General features: G+C 44.9%; 1 protein-coding gene across 1 annotated transcript; it reads right to left on the reverse strand.

Moving 5' to 3' along the window:
- Nucleotides 1–4,138: 4,138 nt before the first annotated feature.
- LOC134292267 (uncharacterized) lies at nt 4,139–10,579 on the reverse strand. Its single transcript, XM_062861332.1, has one exon. The coding sequence runs from the start codon at nt 10,577–10,579 to the stop codon at nt 4,139–4,141; it is 6,441 nt and encodes a 2,146-aa protein (XP_062717316.1).
- Nucleotides 10,580–12,090: the final 1,511 nt, after the last annotated feature.

Consider the following 12,090-nt stretch of genomic DNA (forward strand, 5'->3'; position numbering starts at 1 on the left):
CATTTCCTCTGGAAGTAAAGGAGAATTTCCTCAGAAAATTCTGGAGAACTTCCTCACAAAACTACAGAGATTTTTCCTCTGGAATTTCAGGAGCATTCCGATGGAAATTCACGAGAGCTTCTCCTGGAAATTCAGAAGAATTTCCTTTTGAAATTAAGAGGAACTGTCTCTGGAAGTTCAGGAGAATATTTTCTGGAAATTCAGGAGAATGTCCTCCAAAACTTTCGGACGATTCCCTCCGGAAATTCCAACGAATTTCCTGTGAAAATTTCGGAGAATTTCTTTTTAAACTTTGGAGAATATCCTTTGGAAATTTTGTAGAATTTATTCTGGAAATTAATAAAAATTTGCTTTCGTAAATCCAGAAAATTTCCTCTGGAAATTCCGGTGAATTTTCTTTAGAAATCCCGGAGAATTTCCTCTTTTATTCCGGAGAATATCCTCTGAAAAATTCAGAGAATTTCCTCTTTTTATTCCTTAGAAGTTCTTCTGAAAATTCCGGACAATGCACTCTAGAAGTTCCGGAGAATTTCCTCTGGAAGTTCCGAAGAATGTCCGATGAATTTCCGGATTTATCGCCCTGGAAATTCTGGAGAATGTCTTCTGAAAATTCCAGAAAATTTCTTCGGGAAAGTTCGTAGAATTCCCCCTTGACAATTCCGGAGAATTTCTCCGGGAAATTCCGGAGCATTTCCCCTGAAAATTTCAGCTGGAAATTCCCGAACACTCCTGAGGAAATTCAGGAGAGCTTCCTCTTGTTTAGAGGATAAAATTAAAAAAAAAATAAAAATAAAACCAAATTCCCAAAATCGCGACTTAAAAAGAAACACCTTTCAAAATATGTTCAAATAGATTTGAGATGGCTTCAAATGATAATTAGACCAAACATTTCAAATATGGGTAAAATAGGATTAAATATATAAGATGCATTCCTCCAAAATTTCGATTTTTCTAATTTTTTTTTGTTTTTTTTTTGTTTATGTTTGCCTCATGAGCCTCTTTCATTACCAAAAAAAAAAAAACAATTTGCCTTTCATTTCGTCATTTTGATTCTAGGGCCTAGATCCCTAATACGCTGCAGATACATTTACAACAATTTTCAATTCTTCTGTTTTTTTATTCCTTTTTTATTTCATTACTTGCGAAAGCTTTTATTTTTGTTGTATAGTTTCTGGCTTTTACCAGAAATTTGTGAATTTATTTCCAACGGATTACAGTAGCAATTACAAAATGGGATGATTCATAAATGATGCAAAATAAGTGGAAGTGGTTTATGTATAAAAAAAGAGCAGCTGTTTGTCTTTCAGTTAACACAATTTTTGAAAATATTTCATTAGGATCCAAATAATTGCTTCATGTTTTCTTTTATAATGTAGTTATTCCTAAATCTTTGAAAATCTAAAAAAAAACAGATTTTCCTCCTAAATACTTGCTCTAGAACTCCTGAACGTATGGCTTACATGAAACTACAATATATTAGACAAAGTTTGTAATTCATTCTTTGGCAGGATTTTCTTGTCAAAAACTACAACCGGTTAAACAACTTATGGCGAAAGAGACGAAAACGACCATTGTAAACATTTTAGAGGTTTTCCGAAAAAAAAAACTGAAACTCCAGTAATTATTAAAGAAAAATCTATACGTTTTAATGAGCGAGATAATTTTTCGGCAATAGCAGTCTGAGTGGTTAGCAAACACAGTTTTTGCTCCTACGTCCGACGTTTCGGTTCTTTATTGAACCGAAACGTCGGACGTAGGAGCAAAAACTGTGTTTGCTAACCACTCAGACTGCTATTGCCGAAAAATTATCTCGCTCATCGAAAGTTTCAGTCGTAAACGATAGTCATATACGTTTTAATTGGATAGGATAGTGTAGTCTTGAAATAACTAACAGTACTCAATAAGGAAAGAAAACAGGTGCCTTTGGAATTTTTTGAAAATCTCAGGGATAACACCCAATTTCTAAATTAATTTTCATAAATTTTAAGAAAACTCGTGTGGAGCGGACCTGGTGTGATGGTTAGAAAACTTGACTATCACGCCGAGGACCTGGGATCGAATCCCACTCCCGACAAACTCGCAAAAATGTGAGTTCTTCCTTCGGAAGGGAAGTAAAGCGTGGGTCCCGAGATGAACTAGCCTAGGGCTAAAAATCTCGTTAATACAGATAAAAAAAAAGAAAACTCGTTTAACTAAACTAAAAAATAGAAGGTGTCACAAATTCTAGGAAAAATATACGAAGCAGAAATTGTAAGATTTTTAAAAAAACCTCAAAACGACTGAGAGTTTTTTTAACGAAATACTAAAAAGAAAAAAAAATGTATAAAAAAATACCAAACTGTCTTGGGTGCTAATATGAGCGCTTGCCAAAGAAACGGTTGAACCAGTCACGACTCTGCCGTCATGATTAGGCAAATTCTCAGAGCAGTTGATCAGCAGTTGTCAATGTGATCAAGAACAGATAAAAATAACTTGTCGAAATCCACTTGAAGTCCTTCCGAGAATGTAGAATATTTAACTTTGTTTCAAAGTCACTCCTCAAATAATCTGAATCATTGTCTTCATGTATTTCCTATTTTTTTGAGACCCATGGTTAGAACCAATCTGGAGTGGGGTTTTGAGGGTACCGCTCCTCCCATTATTGCTGTTCGCCTCGGCTTTTTGTCAAAATTCGGAAAAATTCCCCCCTAGTCGCCTTTTTTGTGCACGAGCCTGGTTAGAACCTTCATGATTTTTTTTTTTTGAAAATGTACTATTAGGTATTAGGTATGAGCCACAACGAAGCATTTATACCAAAAACTCTATTATTAGCTATGCCAAACAATAATGGACAAATTCCATAATAATTTGTCCAACATTGCAGACAGAAATTTGACAACGATTCCAGCCGCGCATTTTTCCATAAATAATTCCAAGATTCTTTTTCGAAAAACCACCAAAATAATTTCTTCAGATTTTTATCCGACTTTTCCTAGATTGCTGACAGATGCTTCTCTTAATGATTTTTTATTTTCGGGGTGGCACTTTTGGAGTCTTAACGTGAAATCGCCGCAGATTTTTTTTTTGACAATGTATCATTGTTACGGTCGCCATGTGATGTTGAATGTCATCATCAGACATCTTAGCGTGTTCGTTGTCAAACGACAAATGCACCTGCCTTTTTTCCATACAAATTTTCTATACTAAAACCTCTTTTTAAGCACTTTCCATTTATGTACCTTTTTGGTGCCCTGCATAAAAAGAGGGAGAGCTATTGTGCATAAAAAAATGTGATAATGACGATAACCATGTCAACGGCGGTAAGCGAGCGTTAATAGCGTAGAGCAAAGGAAGATTGCAGGTCAGTGGGGCCCAAGGGGTTTCAATGGGATACCAGAAGATCTCAGGGGCGTTTCCAAGGGGGTTTTATGAGGTTTCAGTGGAGATTAAGAGGAAGTCAGGGTCCTCTCAGTGGTTTCAAGGAGTTTCAGGGGTTCGTAGCCGTGTGATTAGCGACGCCAGCTGTTGTGGATCGGAGGGTTTCAGGGCAGGTAAACACTTCCTTTAGCAGTTCTTTACAGACGCAGCTCAAAGCTGTAATTTATTTAATGTTTCATTAGTTTAAGTTCAAGTTTTAGTTACATTTTATCGCAAACTTACATTCAGTGGCCTTCTGCCTGATTTGGGAAACCTCGATTCTCAACAATCAGCTTGTTCACCTTAACCTATCGAATGCATGTTTTAGTATTTAAGAACAAATTCAAGTGTACATATAGTTTTAAGTTTCAAGAACTAGGATCTTCAAATTAGGATAGTTTTAAGGTACTAGTTATTTAATTTAGGTTATCAAATTTTAGCATATAGTTAACTCACGGTTCAGAATAAACGTGTTACTAAGCGTCGGTAATGCGTTGTCTACCCTGCCAGAACTCTTCTCAGTCCGGCTTCGTTGGCAAATTACAGCTGCTGGAAGAAGGTCTGCAGATCAATATTTGACCTTAGTCAGGCCAATAAGGCAGCTTACCGTACAACGAACTCCTGTTCCAACGTCTCTGGTTTTAGTCGAACCACCAGGGAAGAGCTATTTGGGTAGACTTTTACGGCCAAATCACACGGTCATGCAGCAAACAACCTCAACCTCCTTTGTTGTCGCTTTGCTTTACTGTTCTGGCGTTGACTTTTGTCTGCTGTCGCGATGACGGGTACCGGCAGGGGAGCGCTCGGAATTCACTCCACGACAATCAGTGTTGGAAGATTGCCAGTTTTTAACATTCCCCCTCCCGTGTAGTTCCGGGGTTCCTTGTTCCTGATCATCGCGAACTTCCAACAACGCCAGCTTCACCATCGGCCGTTTCAAGATTCCATCAGCGGTGCGTATTACTGCGCTTCGAGCCTGGCCATCCTTACCTCGCATGACTTCGACGACACGTCCTCGCAACCATCCATTCCGCTTATTTTCTTCGACAATAACGACTAAATCTCCGGGTTCCATAGGCTTCGCGGGCTCAAACCATTTAGTCCGTCTAGTGAGCGACGGTAGATACTCACGGACCCAACGTTTCCAAAATAAATCTGCTAGAAACTGGGCCAGCTTCCAGCTGTCCCGTAGCGTGGCACCGTCAGCCACCAGTGAAGTCCGCGGTTGCACCATACCACTTGATCCGTACAGCAGAAAATGGTTCGGTGTTAATGCCTCTTGATTTTCGTTGTCGAGTGGTACGTAGGTCAGCGGCCGTGAGTTCACAATCGCTTCGGCTTCCAACACTACAGTCTCCAGAACCTCGTCGCTTGGATGACGAGGATGTTCTGAGATGGCTCCCATAGCTGCCTTCACAGAACGCACCATCCGTTCCCAACAGCCCCCCATGTGAGGTGCAGATGGGGGATTGAAGTGCCAGCTCGTTCTGGCATTGGTGAAGGTCACAGCGCAGTGTTCGTGAATGGCTTCCATCTGCTCCGTCAACAGGTTGCTAGCTCCGCGAAAACAGGTTCCGTTGTCTGAGTAGAGGTCTGACGGGAATCCTCTGCGTGCAACGAATCGGCGGATTGCCATCACACAGGACTGTGTTGAAAGGCTGTACACTATCTCCAGGTGCACCGCTCGTGTAGTCAGACAGGTGAAGAGTGCCACCCAGCGTTTCATCAAACTACGACCCTGCTTAACCAGGATTGGGCCGAAGTAGTCGACGCCAGTGTGGCTGAACGCCCGGATGTGGGGTGTCAACCGAACCTTCGGAAGTGGTGCCATTATTGGTGGTCGTGGGGTTGACTTCCGCAGCCTGCAGCTCTGGCAGCTCCGGGCGACACGTTGTATCAGAGGGCGCAACTTCGGTATTCGAAACTGCTGACGTATTTCGTTGAACACCGTTTCACCGTTCTGATGTTTGAACCGTCTGTGGTAACTCTCAACAAGAAGGGCTGTTAGAGTGTGTTCCCTCGGCAAGATAATTGGATATTTCACTCTAAAGGATATGGTAGGAGCAGCACTAATCCTGCTATTCATCCTTATCACGCCCACGTCGTCCATAAACGGCGACTGTTCGTACAATGGACTGCTCTTCTCGATTCGCTTCTGCTTCTTCTCCGGATTCGCCTTGTTGAATTCCAGCACACAGTACTCGTCCGGGAAAGTTTCATACTGCACCTGTCGCCACAGCAAGTTTTCAGCCTGCAGCAACTCCTCGCTGGTCAGCGGTCCCGATTTGCCTCGCGTTCGGAACAACTTCACTGCGCGTAGCAAATACGCCGTCGTGCGTAAAAGGCGGTTCCAATTCGAGAATCTACTCAAGTCAATCAAAGGCTGCGGCATTTCTCGATGATGTTGAAATCTGGTACGTAGCTCCTCGTCAGTTATCCATTGTTTCACTGGCTGCTCTGGCCATTCGGTTTCGGGCAAGAAGAGATAATCCGGACCCGTGTACCAACGACTACTCGCACTGAAGCTAGGTCCAACTCCCCACTTCGTGGCGTCGTCAGCCACATTCTGTTTCGACGGAACGTAGTGCCACTCATCGACGGTAGTAGAATTCAGAATCTCGCCGACACGAAAACCTACGTATGGATGATAACGCCTACTATCCGAGCGAACCCACGAGAGAGATGTTCTGGAATCTGTCCAAACGAACCGCTTATCTATGGGCAGATCCAAGGCAGTGCAGATGTTGTTCAGCAACCGGCTGCCTATCAGGCTGGCTTGCAGCTCTAAGCGGGGGATGGAGAGCGGTTTAAGCGGCGCCACCTTTGTCTTCGCTGCAACTAACACGCATCGCACTTCCCTATCGTGGACGATACGCAAATAAGCAACGCAAGCATACGCTAGTTCGCTCGCATCGACGAACACATGAAGTTGTATCCCGCTGTGCAGCTTACTATTTGCCGCACCGAAGAAACAGCGGGGAACTTCTACTTCACCCAATTGCTTCAGAAGACGTGTCCAATCGTTCCACAGATCATGTAGTTCATCCACAATCTTTTCGTCCCAGTCTGTGCCGGATCTCCAAATGTGCTGCATAAGGATCTTGCCGTGAATGATGAAGTGGGCGATAAACCCGTAAGGGTCAAACAGCGACATAACGAGCCTCAACACCTGTCGTTTTGTGGGCGTGTCTCCTCCTACCAGTAGCGTCGTAAGATCATCTTTCAGAGTGGTATCAAAGGTGAACACGTCAACCGTTGGTTTCCATACCATCCCTAGAACACGCTCCATATCCGGAAATTTATCCAGAATCATTGATTTCTCCTTTACGTTCTCGGTCTCGCCCAAACGTTGTAATACTTCGGCCGAATTGGACGAGAAATTCCGGATGTCGAAACCACCTTGTGCGTGAACGAACTTTACATCTTTCACCAATTCGACCGCTTCGTCGATCGTATCTACACTGTCAAGGTAGTCATCGACGTAATGGGCCTTTAAGATCGCCTCTGCGGCTCTCGGGAATTGCGATGCGAAATTCTGGGCGTTGGTGTTCTTGACGAACTGTGCGGAGCACGGCGAACACGTCGCACCGAACGTTGCCACGTCCATGACGAAGACCTGAGGGGGCTGATCTGGATGATCTCGATAGAGGAACCGCTGCGACTGCTTGTCTTGTGGGATGATCCGAACTTGGTGGAACATCTCTCGTATGTCTCCACACACGGCAACTGATCGCTGACGGAACCGCAGCAGAACCGTGAACAGTGACGTCAGTATGTCTGGTCCTTTGATGAGCATGTCGTTGAACGAAACGCCGTTGACCCGAGCTGCAGCGTCCCAAATCAGACGGATTTTCTGCGGCTTTTTCGGGTTTGTCACGATGCCAAGCGGCAGATACCACACACGATCCGGGTTTGTTGTCTGAACTTCCTCTTGTGTTATTCGGTGGGCGTATCCTTTTGACTCGTACTCTGCTATCTGATCATTCACTCGTTCTTTGAGGCCAGGTTCTTTGGCCAGTCGCTTCTCCAATGACTGCATCCTGCGCACTGCAAGTGGATAGCTGTTTGGGAACGTCGGTCGGTCATACTTCCACAGGAGCCCAGTTTCGAAGTAACCGTCAACCCTTCTTGTTGTTCTCTCCAGAATTGTGCGGGCCCGTTTATCCTCTTCCGACTCTAACGGAGTAGCCACCGCCGCCTCCTCGATGCTGAAGTACTGCCTCATCAGCTCATGCAGCTCACGGTTCACGTGTTCCTCTGAATGCACATGCAGCCGCGTTACAGCACTGCTACCGTCAACCTGTTTACCGTACACGCACCAGCCAAGCCGCGTCTTCGCCGCAACTGGTTCGTTGGCTCTACCTTCTCGCACCTTTAGGGTAGTGAGCATCTGTGCGTGTTCGATACCGATGATGATTCTCGGTACTGCCTCTGAGTAACTATGTAGCGGTAGTCCTCTTAGATGTGGATAGATCGTTTGAAGCTCGGTGTACTGGAACGATTGACCTTGTAGTTTCAACTTCTGTACCGTACGTACGTTGCTCAGCTGGTATTGACTCTTGAGCCCGGTTCCCGAGATAGCCACTGAGATTCGTTGTGAACCCTTCTCTTCCCGAGATATGTTCCCGGTCCAGGAAAGCCAGAGAGATTCTTCGGGGCCGACGATGTCCAACTCCTGTGCTAGTCCGGCTTCCATCAACGTAGACTCACTTCCATCGTCTAGAAATGCGAAAGTTTCGACCTTTCTTCCGTTCGCTTCAAGCGTTACTGGTAGATAGCGAAACAGTGAAAATTTCGTCGCAGAATGATGATTCTGTCGCGCGACGGTTTCGCTGGGCTTCGGATGAGCAGCAGCTGACTCCGTTGCTGCCCGTGAATGTAGCAAAGCATTGTGACGAAATCGGCAACCATCTACTCCACACTCCTTGCTCGAACGGCACGGCCACTTGCGATGCGGAATCAAGCATGTTCGGCAAAGCCCCTTCGATCGTATCGCCTTCCATCTCCCATCCAGATCTAATGCCTTGAACTGAGGGCATCGTGCTATTTCGTGACCGTCGTCTGAACAGTAAGGGCACGATCGCTTTGCAATATCCGGTTCTTTCGTCATCGTTGCTGCTAATTGGCCGTTATCAGCCTCCGTGTGGACGTATAGATTCTGCTTCTCTCGTCCTGTATTGACAGACTTGCCCTGTTGCATTGAAGCATCTCTGGGCATCGTAACATCTGTCGCTGTCTTCACTAACTCAGACATGAAATCACCGAACGTCGCCAGGTTGACGTCCGGGATTGAGCGTTTGTACCAAGACCACTGCATTCGCATTTGTGGTGGTAGCCTCTCCACCAGCTCGTGCACCAACATTGGATTGCGCAAGTGCTCCACCAGATCTGCAACATGCATATGGTCGACAAGATTACGTACGGCCATCCCATAGTTGATGATTGACTGCAAATTCTCAGTTTTCGGTGACGGTACATTTCGCAAATTTTGCAGCAGGGAGTGGATCAGGATTTCTGGTCGTCCATACAGCATCCGTAGTGTCTCCATCACGTGTGGCACTGACTGTGGCAACAGCAGACGGCTCTTCACCGAATCTAGCGCGTGTCCCTTCAAGCAACGTTGTAGTCTAGCCAAATTCTCCACATCTGTGAATCCACAAGCCGCCGTTGAGTTGTAAAACGAACTGGAGAACAACGGCCAGTCTTGTGGGTCGCCAGCGAACGTCGGTAATTCGCGCGGCATTACTTGCCGCGCCGCCATTTGTGCGCCGGAAGGCGCTTGTTGGAAAGACACATTGAACTGCTGTGCACCGGAAGGGGCGGGAAGAAATGACACATTCGGCTGCTGCACACCAGTTGACGCAGATTGAACCGGCTCATTCTGCTGCTGCACGCCGGATGGCACGGGGTACCGTGATCTACTGACCTGATGCACATCCGAATTGCTCACGTTTGCTGCTGTAACCACGGGATTGGAGCTGCCATCCATTCGTTGACCAAACTGAGCTTGTGCGTACAACCCTGTTGAACGCGCTGGTACTACTGGGAAAGTCTGAAGTTCGTTCCACTGACCTGAGCAAGGCACTCCCGACTTCAACAAGGAACTCGTTGTCACTACACTTGGCGTAAGCCCGAACGATTGGGCTGGCACTGACACAAACGGTGAACTGGATGGATTGACTGATACTGTCTGCCCGGTTGACATACTTTCATACCCAGAAGCATATGTGAATTTTGACCCAGTAGCATATATGTGAGGATACTGATTAGCGGGGTTCCCAACCGAAAGGGGAATCGCTTGTGAAGTAGCGTAACTCCCGAGAGGTGCATTTGTTGTATCGACATTTGTCACGCTCGGTTTGTTTTCAGGGATCGTCGGAAGGACGGACGATGAAAAGACATTAATCCCCGGGTAGTACCCACCCCACTTTGCACTTGAAGCACTGGTGGCCATTTCAGAGGGCACAACTATTGGAGGGACTGGTGTGTTAGAGAGAATTAATGGTGTACTTAAGGTTTTTTGCGGTGTTGACGTTGATTTGGGAGCGATGGTACTCCCCTCTGCATCTTGGCTGAGAAGGACGTCGACACCGGACTTCCGTGGTGGCATAATGGGAAGTGCTGATATTTCCGATGTAGCGGATAGTTCGGCGGTAGGTCCAGACATCTGTGGCTGCTCAGTTACCGGCACCAAACCACCACTATTAGTTCCGAGCCATTCCTGTACCCTTCTTCGACTCGCGTTGCTGCTGATTCCGCTTCTGATGCTACCATTTCCGTCCTCCAATGACTTCAACAGGTCATGTTTCTGCTTCAGCAGCTTGGCATCTTCCTCCGCTCTCTTCTTTTGTATTTCAGCTTCCTTTTTGAGGAATTCGTCCTCTCGTTCCCGATTCCTCTTGATCAGGGCCTGTTCTTCCTCAAGTAGCTGTAGGGCCAACTCTGCCCGCTGGGCTGAGATGCTACTTGTCGTCCTGCCGGTCTTCCGGCTACGATGGCTGGTTCGTTCCGTCGCCTCATCATGTAGGCATCGTTCGCAGCGCCAGCTTTTGTCAGGATCTGCGGTGTCGGTCGTAACACCAGCACATTTCATGTGGAGCCAGATGTCGCACATATCGCAACCGACCATCTGTTCCACCGTGCCACTGGTGTGGCATTTTTCGCAAGTGCGAACGGAATTCATCCTGCTGCTTACTTAGCAGCACTTCTAACTGCTTACTTGGCTGCTTACTGCGCAGCAACAGATTCACTCAATGAATCTTTGAGTTTGTTGTGGATCGGAGGGTTTCAGGGCAGGTAAACACTTCCTTTAGCAGTTCTTTACAGACGCAGCTCAAAGCTGTAATTTATTTAATGTTTCATTAGTTTAAGTTCAAGTTTTAGTTACATTTTATCGCAAACTAACATTCAGTGGCCTTCTGCCTGATTTGGGAAACCTCGATTCTCAACAATCAGCTTGTTCACCTTAACCTATCGAATGCATGTTTTAGTATTTAAGAACAAATTCAAGTGTACATATAGTTTTAAGTTTCAAGAACTAGGATCTTCAAATTAGGATAGTTTTAAGGTACTAGTTATTTAATTTAGGTTATCAAATTTTAGCATATAGTTAACTCACGGTTCAGAATAAACGTGTTACTAAGCGTCGGTAATGCGTTGTCTACCCTGCCAGAACTCTTCTCAGTCCGGCTTCGTTGGCAAATTACAGCTGCTGGAAGAAGGTCTGCAGATCAATATTTGACCTTAGTCAGGCCAATAAGGCAGCTTACCGTACAACGAACTCCTGTTCCAACGTCTCTGGTTTTAGTCGAACCACCAGGGAAGAGCTATTTGGGTAGACTTTTACGGCCAAATCACACGGTCATGCAGCAAACAACCTCAACCTCCTTTGTTGTCGCTTTGCTTTACTGTTCTGGCGTTGACTTTTGTCTGCTGTCGCGATGACGGGTACCGGCAGGGGAGCGCTCGGAATTCACTCCACGACAATCAGTGTTGGAAGATTGCCAGTTTTTAACACCAGCCATTGAGGCGTATTGTTTACCACAGAATGTGGGTTCGATTCCGGCTTCAGTCGGAGAAAATTTTTTCGTTGGACGGAAAATTCGTCATAGGGCCACTGGATGTGGTATCCCGACTAGATGGACACTACAAAATTATAACAAGCTGTGTTATTTTGTTACAATAAATTTTTTTAACAAGGGTTGTTATAAAACATGTACCGTTAGTAGTTAAAATAACAAAAATTCTAACAAAATTCCCACTGAAAAGAACAAAAATGTAATAACTTGTGTTATGATCATAACAAAAATATTACAAAATTTGTTCCATGAAATATGATAGAATTTAACAAAATTATAACAAATTGTGTTATAATTCCTTTGACACCAATTAGGGTAAAAACTAATTTTTATACTCATTTTTTGGGTTATTATTTTGAGTGTGTTATTCTATTTTTAGAAAATAATAGGTCACGCTAAAAAACTTTCTAGTTCATTATAAAACATACATACCCGGACGGGATTTGAACCAATAATCCTACCATCGCTAATTATCAGTCGCCTTTACCAATGAGGCTATCACAGCACCTGAAGCGAGCAATGAAAGAAGCTTTACTGGTTCCACGTATTGCCAGTTTCCCTATTCCCCCATCTCTTGTTTGTCAGTCGCAGATCAAAAATAGACAGAGATTTGAAT

Source organism: Aedes albopictus, chromosome 1 (assembly GCF_035046485.1).
Source record: "Aedes albopictus strain Foshan chromosome 1, AalbF5, whole genome shotgun sequence".
NCBI lineage: Eukaryota > Metazoa > Arthropoda > Insecta > Diptera > Culicidae > Aedes > Aedes albopictus.

What these genes read in the sequence shown, in the direction of transcription:
- LOC134292267 (XM_062861332.1), bottom strand. Translation starts at nt 10,579, where the DNA reads ATGAATTCCGTTCGCACTTGCGAAAAATGCCACACCAGTGGCACGGTG.